This window comes from Phaenicophaeus curvirostris, chromosome 15 (genome assembly GCF_032191515.1).
Source record: "Phaenicophaeus curvirostris isolate KB17595 chromosome 15, BPBGC_Pcur_1.0, whole genome shotgun sequence".
Classification (NCBI taxonomy): domain Eukaryota; kingdom Metazoa; phylum Chordata; class Aves; order Cuculiformes; family Cuculidae; genus Phaenicophaeus; species Phaenicophaeus curvirostris.
In genome coordinates this window covers 3,119,343-3,139,804 of record NC_091406.1, presented here as the reverse complement: position 1 = coordinate 3,139,804, position 20,462 = coordinate 3,119,343, and the positions used below count along the sequence as shown (strand labels likewise).

At 43.7% G+C, this 20,462-nt stretch overlaps 2 protein-coding genes across 7 annotated transcripts in view; both read right to left on the bottom strand.

The window, feature by feature from the left end:
• Window positions 1-805: 805 nt before the first annotated feature.
• C15H5orf24 (chromosome 15 C5orf24 homolog) lies at window positions 806-14,177 on the bottom strand. 2 transcript variants are annotated; one of them, XM_069869036.1, is made up of 3 exons: window positions 13,976-14,177; window positions 4,966-5,395; window positions 806-3,119 (listed from the first exon to the last, which is right to left on the bottom strand). In XM_069869036.1, the coding sequence occupies exons 2-3, from the start codon at window positions 5,390-5,392 to the stop codon at window positions 3,079-3,081; spliced, it is 468 nt and encodes a 155-aa protein (XP_069725137.1). In that variant the 5' UTR covers window positions 5,393-5,395; window positions 13,976-14,177; the 3' UTR covers window positions 806-3,078. The 2 variants fall into 2 exon arrangements, with proteins under 2 accessions (XP_069725137.1, XP_069725136.1); XM_069869035.1 differs by having other exon boundaries at window positions 806-5,395.
• A 3,772-nt stretch (window positions 14,178-17,949) lies between these two features.
• The window catches only part of DDX46 (DEAD-box helicase 46), a 104,926-nt gene continuing 102,413 nt past the window's right edge, over window positions 17,950-20,462 (bottom strand). Inside the window, exons 24-25 of one of the 5 annotated variants that reach the window (XM_069869370.1) lie at window positions 19,837-19,915; window positions 17,950-19,736 (exon numbers count right to left, since the gene is read on the bottom strand). In XM_069869370.1, the coding sequence (XP_069725471.1) occupies window positions 19,868-19,915 (48 nt within the window). In that variant the 3' untranslated portion in view covers window positions 17,950-19,736; window positions 19,837-19,867. Of the gene's footprint in view, window positions 19,916-20,462 lie in introns of all 5 variants that reach the window. The other 4 variants (XM_069869371.1, XM_069869373.1, XM_069869374.1 and 1 more) reach the window with 4 other exon arrangements.

Here is a 20,462-nt window from a genome sequence, read left to right as displayed (position 1 = left end):
CGGCTTTTACCAATCGCTGACCTGTGTCAGTCGCTGGGAGTGTTCACTCCATAATCATCCCGAAAATTTCTTCACCAAAAGGGTTCTTGGGCACTGGAGCTGCCCAGAGTCCACATCCCTCAAGGGTTTTAAAAGACAAGCAGATGAGGTGCTCAGGGATGTGTTTTAGCAGTGGACAGGTACGTCTGGACTCTATGATCTCAAAGGTCTTTTCCAACTAAACGATTCCATGACTCCCAGGGACTTACCAGGAAAGATAACTCACTATTGCTAGAAATGGGGATAAATACATCTTATTTGCCATAGAATAATGACCACTATTCCATGAAAAATTTAGTCTGAGTACTCTCAAAGCGATTTCCACGTGCAACTGAGGAAAACAAAAAAGTTAGCAGCTTACTATATAACGATATAATATGCTGTAAGTCCTTTCCTCTACCTCTTCTCCTATTTGATTGAAAGGATAAAAACAAGTAAGTTACTGTAGTGGCATATTCAATTCATTTAAAAAATAAGCAACATTCCTCTATTTGCAATTCATCCAGGCTTTCTGTCTATGACAAGCAATACACATCTCACACTGGAATTCAGAAAGCAAAGTATACTGAAAGGCTGGGCTTATTTATTCCGTTTAAAACCCACACAGTGCTGTAGCAAAACACCTCAGTGTCAGCTCCAGCCACTGAGACACTGGGAAACAAATAGCATTTCCAAGAGGGAAGGGCTGAGGCCATGGGTCTGGTAACGCTGTCTGGAGGCACCTTCAGCCAGAACTTAAAATGTATTAAAGCCCAGAGAAAAAGTGTTAGGTTTTAAAGTATTAACTTTATTAATAAATATACATCCATATGATGATGTAAATACAGATCATGAACACTACTCCATTCCCATACACATAATTGCACACGAGTAGCTCAAGTTCATGGACATAAAAACATACACAGTATCTAATCAGGCTTTTTACAGCAGAGGACGGGGTGCTGATACTAGTTAGTTAACAGATAGTACGGCTTCGCCCAAAGTAACCTGTGGGAAAGCAAATGATGGGAGATTAAAGTATCAGAAAGTGGTTCAAATTTCAGAATACAGATTTATCTATTTTGGGGAAAAAAAAGCCCACGAGGAAAAGGTCTAGTCTCTACTAGAGTCATAAATATATTTAAGCAGTGTTAAAATATATGCATTAAAATAGAGAAGAATAAACTTCTTTTGTGGTCAGAAATGAAGTCTGCAGTTCCAAGTATTTACGTATGTTATCACTGGTTTTTACTGTCAACTCTAAGGATGGCATGAAACATTAATATACATAATCACAGAAGAGCAGAGCCACAGCTTGTGAAACCATCTGACAAATGACTTCACATTGCTCTGCCTTTTAAAGCTCTTAAAAAATGGGGGAGGGAGTTAAATTCTCATCTGAACTACTCTGTATATTGTAGTTCCATGGAATTCTTGTCACAGACACAGCACTTCACTGACAAGGCCTGGTTCTGTCCTGACCGAACTCTTCGGGTCTTTCAGACAAAGTGAAAATATATTCTTTCAGAACAGAGATCTTTAATGGCTCTTGATACATCACTATTTTGATTAGGTTAATCCAAGATACAAAGAACATTGCTGTGATGAAAAAGCTAACTGCTGATTTTAAAAATACTATTTTTGATATTGAAGTTAGCCACTTCCAATGGTATCTCATTTTCCTCTGCCCAAATATGGTGCTAGCATCTTGAATACGTCCAGTGCAAGACTTTATAGTAGCAAAATTATTTGGTTTTAAAGTTTAAGTAAATTTAATCTGAAACGCAATAGTAGTTACTATACGTATATTAAACAGTGAACTTGTATAGCATCATTAAGGAATAATAGCAAGCTAATACATTTATGTATAAATAAGATGTTAGAAACTTGATAATTAAAAGAAACTATTAAAACTCAAACTTGACATGTTGATCTTCTGATCAGTGCGAACACACAACAGTGATCCTAGCTTGTGAATAGCTGAATTATGATATGTAATATAAAGTAAGAAATTTACCTTACAAGTAATGGTCTCCTACTACGGGGTAGGGGGGAAAAAGGCCAGTTTTCCCACCAGTACTAAGAAAGTTTAGGCATTAACATGCTGTTTCAGTGTTTGTCATGGAAAGAAAAGTGTTGAAAAAAGCAACACGTGTTCGGCAGATTATACACAGGAAAAGCAGAAAGATTTGAAAATTCCATTTTTAGTTCACCTGGAATCTCTGAACTTCTTTAGTCTTCCCCTCACTGCACGGTACCAGTAAAATCCCATCAGATATAACGTGAAGCAGAACTAGGTGTCCTTGCTGCACCTAGAGCTCCACGCGCCCGTGACAGACTCCCCTGAACACTCTCCCACTTTATGCTCATTTACAACTGACAACGTTAAGGGGTTTTACCAGGGTTATATTCCATCTGATGTAATTAATAAACACTGTAATGAACAGAAATTGCTCCAATGATTTCATCAGTGTACTCGAACACAAAGTCCATTACACTCGCAGAAGAGCAATTCATCGAGTGGACGCACAGGTGAGAAACGGATTGAAGCAAATGGCATAACGGGAGGAGGTAAGAGGTGAAGCTTCTCCAGGGTACAGTGGTGACATGCAATGTGTTCCTGGCCAGCAAGGTGGGACGCTCCTGCGGTTGTTACATTCGGACTGCTTCCCCAGCTGAGTTCAGGAAAGAGCTCAAAGCAGTCTTTAGCTGAAAAATCATCTGATTAAAAACAGCCAATACAGCACAGATCCTGAGGGTGAATTAACTCACATCAGCGTTTCGCACATATCGGAAGTTACATTGTTCTGAGAAAGATTGCTAACTGTCAGACCGGTGCATCTGTTGAGGAACAGAACGTGTAACTGGAATTCATAGCTTCCGCATGGAGAAACTATAAAATTTAGTAGCAACTTAGCTGCCGTTAGTTCATCTACTGACTAAGGAGCCATCCAGTACAGTTGAGGTTCATTGTCTCAGTTGCCAGTGCACACAGAGTTCCCCAATACCAATTCAACACACCTATTGTAAAGCACAGCACAAAGTCCCGCTCAATAGGTGTTAGGCATCACTGGAACACCTGAAGGCTTGCTGCTTTTTTCCTGATAAGAAAGGTACGAGACATCTGTTTCTTAAGTTGTCACCACTGAAATCAAGAGCTCTCAGCACAACAGCAGGCCAGAATAGCGCTTATGTTAACAACAATTATCAGCACCATTACTCATTCAGCACAGGCTCAATTAACCCACTTTTTTCTGCTCCCCCAAATCCACAACTCTGTTCATGCTTCCCCCTCTTAGATAACCGAACCTACAAATTTATCATCATGTCATATCATACGTGAAAACTTAAAGATAAACTTTCTTCCAGATGGAAGGTGGGAAGAGGAGGGGAAGGGAGCTTTAATTCCAGTAAAATTTGGAACAAACAATATACAACATTGAGGACGGGGTTTTTTAAGCCTAAAGTGTTTTACACACACACACACTCTCTCATGCTTAAAAAAAAGAAACGCACCCAGTTGAAAAATGGAACATTTCTTTTGGAAGGAGGGAAGGTTTTAGTCTGAGTCAAGAAAGGTATTTATAGTTAACCAACAACGTTTTCCCTCAGCTTGCATGCATAGATAAATTACTTTATATCTGGGGTCTGGCAGTGCAGTAAACTGCATCCTGTTTGCATCAGCTATACAGTTTGCTTTTATAAATTGTGAAAATGGTGTCCTTTGGTAGATATATAAGCTTCCATAACTTAAATATAGCATAAGTGTCAAACAACAAAATAACTGTATTTCCAGGAATATCTGGCAAAACTAAGTCTGAAAACTTGGCAACAGTGTCTGTTTAAAAAGTTTAATTTGTAAACATTATAGATTAATACTTTAAAAGCTATTAAACTGTCGCCACCTAAGCACGGATTTTGAAGGCAAAACCTAGTGTAAATAGCTATTTACAGATTTATGAACATACTGTTTAATATTCACCAAGTGCGTAACTCGAATGAACAGTACTTAATTTCTTATAAAATATTTCAAATTGCAAAGAATCCTCTCTGATTTGGTATTTGGGCTATCAGGCATTTTGAAATTACACAGCACAGCCCTGTTACAGCATAACTGCAAGAACAGCTATCACCCAAAGGCAAATGAGCTTGTGTTAATAAGGCGCTGCGGAGCTGCAAAACCCTGCACAAACAGTGCTCGGTTTTCTTTAATATTTTAAAAAATAGGTTTGGAGCATGAGTTGAAACTGACTTAATTGACTTCAGAAACAAAAGTCACCTGAATTCAGCAAGGTCGGGTTTTTGTTTAAGTATCTATGTGAAGTCTGTGGAAGCTCCTACAGACTGGAAAACGCAGCTTGCTGCTTTCGTTACCAGTTTTTCTTATCAGGTAACCACTCCCCTGGCTAAGTTCCTTATTGCAGGATAGGCCGCATCATGAACCAACAGCCAGGTAATTCTCTCCTCCTTATTTCAATTATTCAATGCGCAACCACACAACTAGATTTGCCAGCAATTGAACATAAAACTAGTGAGACACACATTACTTAAGTACTGACACCAGGGCATATGCATCACTTCAGACTTTCTTATAAATTATGATTTGAAGTCAACAAAACCCCCTTTAAACCAGCACCTTCTCAACACTGCTTTAAAAGTTACTAAACTGTACCCGTAGGCTATGGCATTATTTGAATAAAAATAAAATCTAGAAACTCAGATTTAGGCGAACGCTACAGCAAAAAATAAGAAACATGCCAAAATTCAGAGTAAAGCAGATTAGTAAGGAGCTTCTAATTTCCTCCTCTCATTCATTAGGCTGTTTCATATTGCTACTAGTTTCACCAGCAGCATGTACTCCTCTGTTATGCACCATAGGATAGGGAAAAGCTGCACTGCCACAAGTATAACTTAGATTTGCAAGCCGTGATAGAGCTTTAATGCTACCTGGAGGTCTGCCTGGGCTGACTTTGTATCCTGCGGCTTTAGTTGTACCCAAGGGTCTGCCTGGACTTGTCTTAAATCCAGCTGCTTTGGTGGTCCCCAGGGGTCGGCCGGTGCTGGTTCGGTACCCTGCTGATTTTGTGGTCCCTGAGGGCCTTCCACGTTTACCAGATCGGTTGAGGTTTTTCTTTTTCTTTAGTTCGTCTTTTGTCTCTATACTCCTGCCACTTGTGGTCTGCAAGTGCGATTCGTTCAATGGGTCTTGCCTCTGGCAGGCAATCGGCTTGTGGCCGACTGCGTGGCTGTATTTGCTCTGCTGCGTGGCATACAAGTCAAACTGATCGGCAGCTCTCACATTGTCTTCATTAAGGCAGGAGCTCTTGCCAGTCCCACAGAAAGCTGCGTTATTGCTGGCAACAGGGTGCATCATTTTCTACCAAAAATAAGAAAGACAAATATGTATAAACATATAATAATTCTGCAGCGCTCTACAAGAGAGAATCTGTCAAAAGTTACCTCTGTTTCTTAAAATCAGCCCAAACTACTTCGTCTATTTTTACTAAACAGCACCGATGGCAGTAATTGACTTTTTAAAACATGTTTTATTGAGCTTTCACTTGAGGGTCTGCATGGTAACCTTTACACACAGTTAAAAACGACAGTTTAAACCATGTACTATTCAGATAGGTACGACTAGGGAAAAAGTACATTAAAGAACTGCAAAAGAGCATTTCAGCAACCCAGATAAACAATATCCACTCACCCACCATGACTTCAAGAACTTTCTAAGTGAATCTCATGTAAACTCAAGCCATCCTAGTCGTAAGATTAACCTGTCACCAGCAAGCCAAGGAAAAATACAGTATTCTCTTCATTTAGTAGCTATGGGTTCCAAATTAATAAAAAAGCTAATCTTTCTTGACATTTCTTATCACAATTAATTTGAAGGAAGAAACAGGTAAGGCATTCAGCAAAGACGACGATGCCATAGCTGGGAAAGCTGAGGTACGAAATTTATCTATTACAAAGTACAAGATGCTACACTGCAGAAACACCCCTGCTGTCCTAGTGAGAAGAGCAGGTACGAATTGCCAGTAACTCCTACTCTAAGATAACAACTTCAGGAAAAACAACACAACTCTTGTCACAGACTGCACATTGTCACACATCTCCAAATATTCTGGAAAACAAACATAGCCCATTAGGGCCAAGAGCTGTTTTATACAGACTGCTCTTTTCCTTAGCCAAAACCTGCTTGAGCTGTGCTGGTTACAGAGGTTTTCTTGTTCAAACAAGAGGCAAAGCCCTGTCTTCAGGAGGGTGGAAGGGTGACTCTCCCACGTGTTGCTGCAGGCTCAGCCCAGGCCCAATGGACAGAGTGACGCCCAGCTGCTTGAAACCATGAAATGTCAGCAGTGAAACTACAGGCAGCTATTTATAAGTAAATTGGTTACACTTCTATCCATTGTATCAAATCCCTGTGGCATACACACAGGGGCAGAATCACAACTAACAATATTACTGGCATCCTAAAACTTTTAGGTATTAATGCTTCTAAAAACCAACCACAAAGATCCTGCCTCAGCTGTCTTAATAGTGGGAACACTGTAAGAAGCCAGCAAGCCGTTCAAGTTGATGATACTTTCACCCATTTAACTATATTGGTTCTACAACTTGAAAAAGCTGAGAACATTTTTAGCCATGCTTGAGACAGGATTAAACTAAGCTATACCAAACACCTCAGAGTATTTCTGTGCCTAAGCCATGCTTAGGACACAAAGTACTTCCTCCTGTGTAAATTCCTCAAGTAAGGTCTGGAAGATTCACTGTATTTTCCCTGCAGCAGCTCTGGAACATCACCTGCAGAAACCCAATTTAAATTCTGCCATTGATTACTGAATTTATTTGGCAGTTACGACTGTCTCCTCCCAGCCAGAGAGAACCGTGTACAGCAGAGACTGTCTGTTTACCCAGGAGTAAATCTCCATGCCCTTGTTGTCTGATCCCCTGCTGTAACACCCAATTTACTTTGGCTTGTCAAGCGTGTTACAGCGTGTGCATTACTCTTCTGCAAATATATGAATATGGGTTTATGTCAAATAGCAAAATTATGATAGTAAAATAGTTTAAATACTAGATGGTTCTAGCAGAGATTATGAGTGCTACAGTTCTGGTGGGTTGAACAAGGTGCAGTGAAACGAACGAGAAACCACTATTAATTACAAGTGTTGATTAGGAAACAAAACAACTAACAATAATTATCAAGCCTGCCCTTACTGAAGAACAAAGGCAGTGACAGGTCAAGAAACCAGACAGACTTTTCTGGGCAGCAATAAAAAGGGAGCTTAAAGTTTCTACCAATGTCACCTTCCTTTGACTGCACTGGAACAGAGCCCACAGAAAATACCAGAGATTCTTCATGGTGCATAACTGCAAACGCAAAGGTTCCGATAACACCCAGCACTCCGAAAGGCCATTCATCTGCCTGCTGATACACCAGAGGACACTTGGAGCCATGAGCAGCATTCTTGCCTCTGCGCTTGCTTGAAATGTAGGAAAACTGGCTTCAGCCCCCAAAACCTTTTCCAAGCTCGACTGCCACAAGGAAGGATCAGTTCAGCTGCCCCATATCCAAGGAACACACCAGGGCAGGGAGAAGGCCCCAAATACAGTGGTGGCCCCTGGTATTTCTCAACACATCGACCACCCCCAGACCCTTCCTGTCTATGTTACATTCTTACTCTTTGCTTTTTCTCCTCCTTACAGCCAGGAGAAATTTCTCCTGTAGGCACCATCCATCTTTCCTTACGAGTACTCGTAGCCAGTGAACACATCCTGCTGTAACAGGCAAGCACTGGTGCTCCATCACCATCTGCATGTGGTTTGTGTCTATCGTGATATCCCCGAGAGCTCTTGACAAACATGAAGCTCAGGTACAGAACCTGGCTGATGCAAGTTTACCTTCCATCTGGCAACAGCCAGGATCGCTGTAACTGATGAAAGAAGACAGATGGACAAATCAGTAACTGTTTAAAATTTCTTACAGGAGGAAGCTTAAAAAAATCCCACAATCTCGGTGGAACACTGCCAATGAGATTTTTTTTCAATGCCGTTTTTTTCCCCCTCTCTGCACCGTTTTTCATCAAACCATGAAAATTTCAAGGCGCAGCCAAAGTTCATATTCTGTGTTTTTTGATTTAAGGCTTTTTTTGGAAAGCTTTAAAAAGGAAATCTGTAACCAAGCTTAATTACCCTAAAATGGACATCTCCAGCATAATTTTACTTAGTTCCCATTACATTGGGGAATAAAAGAATGTGGTGAGTCTATCTGTAGAGTAGAAGCAGGTTTTTGGGCAGTGGGATACACAGCATAAACGAGAATTGGCTTAAAAAGCAAAGCTATGCCAACTTAAAAATCACACTCTAGCTAAACTGTACAGCCAAACACACACAACTTTGTGTGCAAACATTCTTAAATAAACCCGGCCAAGAAGTAGCCAGTGAAATAGAACTTACTTGTTTTAAACCTGTAAATAGACTGGTAAAGGATACTTGCAACAGTTTACTTAAACCGATTTAACTGATGGCCTAAACACCTCTATTTATTTAGGTAGTTAAGATGAGGCATTGTAGTAACAGAATTCAGTCCTATATCAAAAAGATCTTTTCTGAAAAGTGGCTGTAGAGGATTTTCTGCATGGATCCTTTTATGTCTGGTCATTTCTTTCTACACAAATGCTGGGGAGAGAGGAGACAACTGAATAAGCTCGTTTTGGGAATAGAGAGGCAGCGCTACAACTTCCTGAGCAAGGAAGCGCAGAAGCTCCAACCACTGCTAGAAATACAGAAGGAAGTAGGACCATCCATCTGGGACCCACAAAGCTTTGCTGCGGGGGCGGTTTCTGGACATGGTAACAACCCCTCTCCTTGAAGCTACACTGCTTCTCCCTCTAGTACCTGCAACGTCAACCTGCTTCAGCACTAGTGAGGCAAGCTCAAAGTTTGGTTTCGCTTAGGTGCCTGATCAGTCAATACACCAAGTATGAGGCTGTCATTAAGATTCTTCTGTATTTCACACTAGCCTGAGATCTCTTGCTTTCTTCTGCTGAGAAATATAACAGAAACCATATTAGAGGCAACACAGACACAGCATGACACGTAAGAAACTTCATATAATTCCAGGGATACTGCAGGCTTTGGACAGAAACAGCACACCCTTGGATCCTTTAATACACGTTAACATACTACACCGTTCTAACTAAGGCTTCTCTCATTGCAATGGCCCATCTCTCCCTCTCAGCTTGAAACTACACAGTCACTGTTCAGGTCTGCTTATGACACAAAGATGAAAGCCACTCAAATCACATGATGTAAAAATACCCTCTTGGTTTGTGATGGGATGCTCTCTTCAGCTTTCAAACACCCTTTGCCTTCCTCACAGACAGAATTTAGCTGCCGGCATTGATAGAATGAAAACTTTCATACGCAAGCCCACCAGAACAGTCACTCGCTCATTAAGTGTTTTATACTGAGTACTGGACCTGTGACCCATTATCTGCAGAATATTAAGCAGAACAATCAATCCCAAGAAGCAGGCAGCCACTCTGGTCTCACCTACACTGTCTGCTTTCTGTAACTATGGCCTGGTTAGCACCTACATGGGCCTGACTCAGCAAGTGCTTCTGACTTCTGGAAAACCACACTGCAACCGGAGCAAAACTGAACAAAATGGAAGCACATCTATATTACAGCTTTCCAAATGACGAATACCAGGAAAGATAAACTTCTAACGTCAAGAGGGACAATTTCCCTTTTAACCAGAGTCAGCACGTAAACCCCACTCATTTGTCAACGTTTTCCTCTGCCAAGCTTGCCATAATTTCAGCAGTGGTGACAGAGCTGCAGGAGGCTCCAGCAAGCCCATTGTCATCACTGTCCACCCTCGCTTGCAGCCAGCACACACCAAGTGTAAGGCCCAGTACTCCAACACACAAGCAGCTACAAGTACTATTCCTGCACCAGCACTCTGAGCATCACTTCCACTGACCGAAGCCACTGGCGTGGAGCACAGGACCAGCTCTGTTCAAGATCGCCACATAAAGAAGGCTCTGTGCCACGCACACCAGCGCAGGGGCTGCAGGCCCCGGGGAATACCAAAGGGCTCAGTTGCTGCGCAGGGGGAGTTAAGCAGCAGCAGTGGTATTTTCCCTTGCTAGACTGCAACAGAGATAGTACTGGTTCTACTCTTCTCTATTAGGATAGCAGGTGTGAGAAATAATTTCATCACTCACTTAAAAGAATGAATTACATAAATTTAAATGTTTTTCAAGCATCCCTTTTATTGTCAGCTCCATCTCTAGATGTTAACTCTTTCTCAAGTACAGCCTTATCCATTTTTTTATAAACTGCTTGTTTTCACAACTTTGCTTCTTACCCTGAGTACTCTTGTAGGTGTAAATATTTAAAAACTATGAAGCACGAAATCCTATCGGTGGCACAACAAACACTGTAACACCTGAACCTGCACTTGAAATCTGACCTGCTTCTGAGGCTTGACAACCAGTTTCTCCAGACTGTGCTCATGCAGCACTGTCCACAGTTGATCGCACAATATGATTTTTCTCATCATTTGACACCCGGTAAAATATATCAGACCAATCAAAATATACCAGTCAGCACTGCTTTCACAAATATTAGCTGCTGTCAGGCACCAGCTGGGCTAAGCATCAAGTAAACTGCGAACTTTCAGGAATCATTCCTGGTTTGATTGCAAAACCACGCATTGTTGTGCTCTCCAACCTTAAAACCCACGTAAGTCATATCCACAGGCAGAGTTTCACTAGATGCCAACATCAGCAAGAATGTCAGCTGACTTCTTCCTACCTCAAAATTAAGACCCTTTAACTACATGATGATGAGAACAAGGACACTGGAAAGGGTTAAGACAGCCTAACAAAAATTAAGGAAGAGTATGTCAAGGATACAACTCACTGTGCACCTCCAGTTATGCTTACACAATTAACAGTTTGGGTTCATAAACAATAGAAACAGAAACCACTCTGAACCCACATTTTTTTCTGAACGGGACAATCTCACCCTTTCTTATTCTCTCACATTCCTGCTCCTTATGCCAATACTCACTTTTGTGCAAGAGCAGGACAAATCAACCCCAGGGACCTGACCCAGGTGAAAACTAATCCAACAAGAAAAAAAAAACAACAACAGTTGGCTGGCATTGAGGCAAGAGAGGAACAGAAACACAAGTTTCCAGTAGAAGCACAGACACAGACTGAGGCACCAGGCCAGCTGAAGCCATGCTACCAGCCAACTGTCACTGAACCAACTCCCCCATGGTCCCAGTTACTTAAAAAACTAAGCAGACCTTAAAGAGATGTCTTTGGCGACTTAACGAACTCAGAAGACTTGAACGAAGGGTATGACAAGTGCCGAACAGGGCACAGGGAATGGAGATTGGGGAAACATCCCCCCCAGCTGGGGATGTGGCAGTGCAGAATGAAGGCAGCCACCGGGCCAGACAGACTGGCTTTGGAGAGTCAGGGTGTGAAACTGCACACTGATTATTCTGCGGTTCTGCAATTAACAAACTTCAAGGCAATGCAAATACGCATATGAATGATGGAGCAGGCAGAAGTAGTTCTTTATAAAGAAAGTGTTATTAGTGTTTATGAAATTGTCCACCTCAAGGAGCTCCTCCCAGGTAAACAGGAGCAGCTCTTGCCATAGCCTAGAACAATGGCTTTGAGGAGGTGGAGATGCTTATTCATCTCTGTGGGTGTTCTCACCCACCTGCTCCTTTCCCCAAGAAACAGCCCAGCCCTCGCTGGAGTCTAGAACAATAGCTCTGAGAGGTAAGAGGTGCTCATTCATCTCAGTGGGTGTTCTCACCTACCCTCTCCTCCTTCCCTAGCCACCTCCCTCTAGAGGATTTTGAAGTTTAAGGATGAATCAAACACCTCCTTCCTGATGTTCACTTCCATGATGTTTCTCTGCGGCAGGACTAGTGCTAAAGGCTTCAGATGCCTGTTACCACACTCAAACAGAGCCAGTGTGCTTACGCTGGGCTGGAGAAAGACAAAGTCCACTTGTTGAATCTGTTCAACAGCAGTCAGTGGGTAAACACATGGGACTGCGTTTAAGGCTGTATCTGAAACCTGACAGATACGGACACAAAAAGTTGTAAGAGAATGTGGCATCTGAAGACTGAAATAAACCGTAACTCAAGAAATATCTTAATCAAGTGTTCCTCCTACTCTTTCACTTTACAAAAATAAAAAACAGGTGGATCAAAATAACTGTTACTCTCTTTACAGAGATACCCTGAGAGGAATGCATGCAATTAAAGGCACAGCTACTCACTTAACTAATCACCCCAGAAGGGCTGGGCATAAGTAAGGATGCTACTGAACCATCTGTAATTACCTATAAGGACACAGGCCATGTGCATGCGTTATGCCAGAAGGGAAAGAGGCACAGAAGGGACACAACGAAGGCAATCTTGACACACAGGTGACCAAAGGCATGCACTGCTCGGGTACGCCAAGGAAATATACTCCTGGACCACACAGCGTGATGCCAGAGGGTAATGCACACATGTCCTAAGTATAAAGCTGGGGAGCGCAGGGGAGCTCGCTGAGAGCCCAAGCAAGGACATAGCGGGAAGCCCCACTCCACTTGTAGGGCTAAGGGGACAAATCATAGAATCGTTTGGTTGGAAAAGACCTTTGAGATCAAGTCCAATTGTACCTGTCCACTACTAAACCACATCCCTGAACACCTCATCTACCCGTCTTTTAAATCCCTCCGTGGACGGGGACACAGCCACCTCCCTGAGCAGCTGGTTCCAGTGCCCAAGAACCCTTTTAATGAAGGATATCTTCCTGATATCCAGTCTAAACCTCCTCTGGTGCAACTTGAGGCCATTTCCTCTTATCCTATCACTTGCCTCTAGTAAGACTTGTCCTGCAGACCCTTCAGCAGACCTGTTCCTTCTCTGGACATGCTTCAGGCCTTCAACGTCCTTCTTGTAGGGAGGGGCCCAAAACTGAACCCAGGATTCAAAGTACAGCCTCACCAATGGCAAGTACAGAGAAAGGATGGCTTCCCTGCTCCTGCTAGCCACACCATGGCTGATCCAGGCCAGGATGCTGCTGGCCTTCCTGGCCACCTGGGTCACTGCAGGCACCAGCTCAGCTGCTGCCACCCAGCACCCCTTGGTCTTTCGCTGCCAGGCAGCTTTCATAGAATGGTTTGGGTTGGAATGGACCTCAGACCCCATCCATTTCCGCTCCCTGCCGTGGGCTGGGACACCTCCCACTGGATCAGAGGCTCCAAGCCCCATCCAACCCGGCCTTGGGCATCTCCAGGGATGTGGCAGCCACCCCTGCTCTGGGCAACTTGGGCCAGGGCCTCCCCACCCTCACCATCAAGAATTTCTTCCTAATGTCTAATCTAAATTTCCCACCTTCCAGTTTAAAGCCATTCCCCTCGTCCTGTCACTCCAGGCCCTTGTACAAAGTCCCTCTGCAGCTTTTCTGGAGCCCCTTTCGGTGCTGGAAGCTGCTCTAAGGTCTCCCCAGAGCCTTCTCCTCTCCAGGTTCAACAACCCCAACTCCCAACCCGTCCTCTTGGCAGAGGTTCTCCAGACCCCGGACCATCTCCGTGGCCTCCTCTGGGCCCGTTCCAACCGCTCCTTCCCCTTCTTACAACTGGACTCCGGACGGCAGGTGGGGTCTCAGGGGAGCGGAGCGGAGCCCCCCGGTGATGCAGCCGAGGGCACGGGGGGTTTCTGGGCTGGCAGCGCACACCGCCGGCTCCTGGCACCCCGAGCCCTTCTCCTCAGGGCTGCCCTAACCCAACAAAGCGGGGCCCAGACCCGGCTCTGCGCCGGGGACCCGCGCACGGCAGGACAGGCCCCCGAGAGCCCCTCGAACGCCGCAAGCCCCGCTCCCTCCCGCGCCTCGCGCCGGGGAAGCTCGGGGCCCCCCGCACCTACCTGAGGGGGACCGGGGCGGCCTGCGGGAAGGAGGGAAAGGGCGGGAGGGATCCGAGGGAGCGGCCGCCTCCCCCTCAGCCCTGCAGGGAGCGGCGCTGCGGCGGGCGCGAGGGCGGGGCGCGCGCGGGCCCCTCCCGCGCGGAGGCGCTCAGCGAGCGGCGCCCGCCGCCATTTTGTCCTGCGGGCGGGGCGCGCGGCGGGGCGGGGCGGGAGCGCCGCCCGCGCTCAGCCAGGGGAGCCCGCCGCCATTTTGTCCTGCGGGCGGGAGGCAGGGGCGGGGCGCGCACGGGCCCCTCCCACGCTGGGGAGCCCAGGGAAGGGGGAACCGGCGCCATTTTGTGCGGCGGGAGGGAGGGCTGAGGCGCGAGGGACGGGGCCGCGCCAGCCCTTGAGGTGCCCGAGGGAAGGGGCTGCGCAAGCCCTTGAGGTGCCCGAGGGAAGGGGCTGCGCAAGCCCTTGAGGTGCCCGAGGGAAGGGGCTGCGCAAGCCCTTGAGGTGTCCGAGGGAAGGGGCTGCACCAGCCGTTGAGGTGTCCGAGGGTGAGCGCGATGGCGCTCTGGGCTGCCGGATCCAGTGGGAGGTGTCCCTGGGATGTGGACCTGCGTGATGCTTACGGTGCTTTCCGACCCAAACCATTCCACGATTCGATGAAAATAAATCCTGAGCCACATCATGTTTATTTGAATCACAGAATCACAGAATAACCAGGTTGGAAGAGACCCACCGGATCATCGAGTCCAACCATTCTTATCAAAGTACTGCAGATATTGTAAATACTGTACAAAAAGCATATTCTTGAAAGCTGATTTGGGATTCCTGGTGTTTCATAGTATCACTACGTTGGAAAAGGCCTCTTGGATCACTGAGTCCAACCATTTTCCGTTACTTTCATTTGGATGGAGGAGCAGGACACTTCTGATGCCAGCAAATCGACTCTCCCAAGACTTGTTCTGGAGTTTCAGAAAGGAAACATTCTTTAATCGGGGCTGGGCAACATGAGGAATTGATCTCCCAATAATCACGTGCAGCCAGTCAAGAGCTGGGGACAGAATATATTTCCCACTTACGTGCACATGCATAAATTTCCCCAGAAATCTTATGCATATTCTGTTACTTTCCAAGGACTAATTATAATGTTAAGAACTCTGCAACAGTCAAAACTCTTGATAATATGGGTCTAAAGTACCGTTTAAGTCCCTACATGAATGACCTCTGAAAGATACTCTGCGTTATTCAGATGAAGTCTTGGAGAATAAAAGCAAGAAAGATTAGGAAAAAAAAAACCCAAACAAACAAACTCTGCAGCTTTTAGAAACGGCTAATTATGTTTCTCTAAATATTTTCCTCTCCTGCTGCTGTTTGGGGAGTCGACTGCTGCATCCAACCCTACGATATTCCATCTTTACAATACTTGGAGCTCCTCAGGCCAAACAGTGTTGTGAAACATCCTGTCAAGACGACAGCTCAGTTTTTTGCCAGTGCTTCCTAATGCATGCAGAAATCCTCACTTGCAATATAAGAAAGCAGCAGGGAAAAGGAGATGATTCAGTTTATTTACAAAACTCATCTTTCTGCTGTTTTTCACAGGTTGGCAATGCTGCCGCCAATCAATAGTGGCAGAGTTTGATACCTCTTTGCTATCCTGTTATTTTCCTTTTGGTATCATAGTCTGGATGGTGGTGGAATTCAGGGCTCCAGCTCCTGGGTTATCCAGAAGAAATTGTGATCTCAACAGAATGCAGGAGCGGTTGGATAACAAGAGGAGTGGCGGTTTAACATGAAGCAGTGAAAGGCTCCATCCCAAGAAGCTGTGAGATCTGTTGTTGGGGGTATCACTGTATAAGATGCAAACTTTTGACCTTGGGGCTGGACGTGCCTCCACGAGGGAGCTGAGGCTGTTGCTGCTCTCTGTTGTGCTCCAGGCAAACCCACGCCAAATGAGCCAGCTCCAGTGCCCACGGTGCTCAAATATTAATCAAATATTAATCTGGTAGCAACAGGGTCCGGTTTCCTCAGCTGGACGCCAAACTAATGAAAACAGGAACCAAACAAAATGAACTGGTCTGTGAGTGCCGTGCTTTGTCAGAGGTTCCCAGGCCTGAAGCACAGCCGTTAATACAGGCTGTACATCTGTTTCCCCCCATTCTCTCTCTAAAGGACCACTCTCACCACCAGCAGCAAAGGATTACAATTATCTGTAAGGTAAGATCATGTCTACAAATTCATATACTGAAGCACAGAGGCAGAGGAAATGTAGGTTTTAGTCAAAATTAACGGTTTTCATTCAGTGTAACATTTTCTTTGCTCAACAGTTACTTTCAGAACAGTTGCCCAGAGGAATTTATTCTTCTGAGAAATGTTTGTGGTGATAAAACTTTATACTTACAACAGCCAAAGTAGAAAATAACTTATCATATGCTCACTCAACAGGGTTATTAATTTCTTAGCTCACCAGAATTAGTTCTGAGATACTAATTAATTAACCTCTGCCTGTGCTGGTCAGCTTGACAATTCTGTATCTCTCAGTTTGACTAAAGAAAAACATTTAAAGCTGTTTCAGATGAGAGGTCTCAAAGAAGCGGTGTTTGGGTGGCAATCACTCAGACTAATGGTCATTTATTTAAAAACAATTGTTTCCACTGTGGCTGAAATTATGAAAACAAATCTTCCTGCCTAGCACTGTATAAACATTTTACAAAATGTACATTTTGGGACAAATTTGAGTCCAGCTGTGCTCCTTTTATCCCCACATTTTTAGGTTGCTCTCTGCCTCCACTCCCCCCATGCAGCCACAGGGAGCTGGAAGCCAGAACTGCATACACCCGGGCTCTTAGAGCCTGAAGTTGTTTAAGCTGAGACCATATTTGGAAGAGATCTAGGTCAAGAAAAATAATCAAAGGAGAGTGCATTCCTGGAGCGTCACGTGAGGAGGCCAGAACGCGCACACAGGGCCTGGCACTCCTTGGATACAGCGAGGGGCTGTGCATGACCTCCACCCGCTGTATCTCGCTGCCAGCTTCCAGCATGGGTTGGTTTTACACCAGCATTCACATCGAGAACAAACTTGCTGGGCTCTTCTAAGGACATTCAGGCAAGTTTAGAAAAGCATTTCTGAGTAGAGGTGCTCAGCAGCCAGCCCTGATCGCAGAAAATGTACATCTGATCCTGATGAGCTCCGGCAGCGCAGATGCACAGACCTGTCTCACCCTGCACCGATTCCACTGAAGGAACAGCCCTTTGCTGCAAAGGCAAATATGTCTGAAGGACTGATATACCAAAGCACGCTCTCTCCCTGAGACTCCAGAATTCTTATTATTTTAGGAAGATCCCAAATCCCACCTTTGGTGGGTGCTTTATATTGGGCTAATGCAGCTGCAGAATTTAGCAAAGGTCTTTATTTTTTTGTCTTCTCCACGGAAGACTTGAGTGATAAAACCTCCTACAGACAGCACTAGGAGCCTTAGAATATTTTCTTAAATTAACAGCCAAATGCATACTAAATAGAAATACAGCATCCCTGTGCTCTTCCAGCAGTTGGTGATGGGAATCTGTCATCCAGGGCAGATGCCTTCGAAAGCAGCCTACCTGTGATATTTATGAAGAACTTGTCTAGATCCACGGACACACTTGGAAAGGACCAAATGTAACATTTTTCATTATTTAATTGTGTCTTCTCCAAACTGTTACTCTCACCTTGTTTCCACTATTTTTTCCTTGTGTATTTGTTAATATGAGATTTTCTTCTCCTCTGGCTTATATGCATTTCACTCCTGTACCAAACACCTTCACTGTGGCTTTAAGTGAGTCTAAGCTGCCTCTCATCACATTTCAAGCGGAAAAACACAAGCACTGGTTACCATACACATCACTCTGCTCCAAACAGTATGAAGTTAACCATCGCAGGAAAAAACCCAGAAGCAATATAAGTGCAGAAAACAGATGAGCTATTCAGAAAAGACAGTTTCTGAAAAATCTACATTGAAATTAATTTTATTTTTGCTGGAATTTAAAAAAAACACATAGGAATATTGACATTGCATTTAAAAACCCCAGGAAGTTAAATGTTTTATATCATTGCATCTCTGAAATCGAACAGTGCAAAGCTCGAAATCAAAAAAACGTCTCCATCATGCCGTTTTTAGGAGATACCAATATATCTATGAACATTTCGAAATATGATTTTTAAAGAACTGTCAGACCGTCCAAACTGGAAAGTGCTCTTCATGAAACACATCAAGATCTGTCACTCTTCTGGGAGGGCACTGTCAAAGAGTCAGACAATTCAACAAACAAGTTGTACGAAACATCAAAGCGGAAGGAAACCTGATAACATTTCAAGGGAGCTGTAGGGCTTTAATTTGAAATTTTTGTTTAAAATTTTGAGCAGCACTATTGCGTGCGCTGCTTCTCTTGGTTCTACTCCTTGTATTAATCTTGGTGAGCTTTGGGTGTTCTTATCCTCAAGGTGTACTGTTAGGTTGGTAAAATCAATACTTTCCTTTCCTGTATGACACATAATAGCCAGTGTCCTGACCTTGGAGTAACAGACAGTTGTATGCAAACAGAAATAGTCATTTAAATTACCTGAAGTTGGGCAAGAGACGTTGTGCATTTATACAGCCATGACGCAGATGGTATGGTTTGTCTTCACTTGAGCTACAGCAGTACATACACAGCTGTTTTAACATGACACACGTCTTCTCAAAGTGTCAGGTAAGAAAGGCTTTCTACAAAAGTCCTTTGGAAAGTCATCATCTTGAAAGTCTTGCAGCTGCTAGAATGAAATGATTCAAACTGCTACCGCTCAGGCTCCAGAGAAGCAGACAGGAAAGTTAAATGCTTAAGAGAAACAAGTGTCCTTCATGAATTCTAATGGTTGTGGGGATAAGACCTCAGAAAGAAAGGTCCTGCCTGTCCCAATAGCTTATTGACTGTGATAATAGTCAATATTTGTGGGATTTACTCATAAATATTATTCATTTTCACTTAAAGCCATGTCTTAACAATAATAAAGACAACCCTGGGGGAAAAAAATCACATTAAATGTATATATAAGAACGCTATAAAAAACTGACAGAGTCATGTTTCATTACAAAAAAGGTTTCTCTTTTTTTCTTTCCCCGATAATTTCTTTTTTAACTAAACAGGTTTTCATTCTTGCATCAGAGAACAAGGAAAAAAAAATAAATCAAATTCTAAAATTCTGATGTTTAGAAAACAACAGGAAAACTATTATCATACTACAAAACATTTCACTTTACAAAACCCCCAAAGAGTTATTCTATTGCCTGGATGAGAAAGACAAAATGGGACATGAGAAGGATCAGAAGATCTTAAAACTAGACCTCAAGAATTTCTGGATAACATTCTCTGATCGCTGCAAGACTCTCTGACCTGAGTGGGACAGTTGTACAGGGAGCGAATGTGTGTGGAACCAGCTGGAGAGATGCTATGGATCAGGAGGAAATCCTGCCTTTATTTTGGTTTTACAGTCTTTCCAGTATAACCTGAGATGGCGTGATCCACCCCACAATACAAACAGGTACATTCTAGCAGTTTCTGATACAAACCCCAACATTGTTTAATTTACTTAACAGCAGAGTCTATCAGGAAAATGAAAATCTGTTTTATTTTATATTCTTTATGATGAAAAGTATATGAACTGCATTTTTAAATTAAGTCATGCTCTGCCAAACTGGTCTGCTTTAAGACTGATAACTTTAGTGGAGACAATTAAGATGTTTCAGCAAGTATCCATTTTCTGTTAAAAAATGTCCGCAAGACAAAATAAAAAAAATTCTTAATTTACAATAAGCAGTGTAAACAGCAAAAAACAACAGAAGCCACAAAGTTTCACGCACCAGCCACTGGCAGACAGGTAACTCCAAATACTCATAGAACTTTGTATCTTCCTTTGTTGGTTGGTTGGTATGAATTTTGCTGCAAGTAAAGGAGAGAATAAACACAGTTAAAAGTGAAAATGGAGAAATGAATTGCAATAAAGCCCCACTAAAAATAAATCCACATCACATAAGCAGTTCCTTAGCAATCACCTTCCTTTGGAAAACGTTTTTACAGGGAGGTTAACAATTCTGAAAAAGAAATAAACCTATTGATAACAGCTCAGCAGGAGCACAGGAACCGACTGCCGAGAGGAAGGCTACTTGAGAGAAAGCCAAGGACTCTGCCAAGTCTAACAGTGTCACTAAATTGAGGTTTCTTCAGCCAGAGAGCTCAAAATATGATTTCTCAAGGCGGTATCTTATTTGAGGACAGTGTGTCCAACACCACTGATTATTAGCTGGGTGTGCTATAAAGCTATGCCAAAACAAATCTCTCAGCACAAAGTATTCAAATCAGGGGAATAAGTCTCTTCCCTTTCTGATGGTGCTGAAATGAGGACATTTCTTTGGAGCTAACTCTTTAAGGGGTCTTCAGTCCAGAAGCTCTGTTAATGTGTTATCTCCATCTGCTGGCTGGATAACAG

Coding starts and splice junctions, on each gene's coding strand:
- C15H5orf24 (XM_069869035.1), bottom strand. CDS start 5,392: ATGATGCACCCTGTTGCCAGCAATAACGCAGCTTTCTGTGGGACTGGC.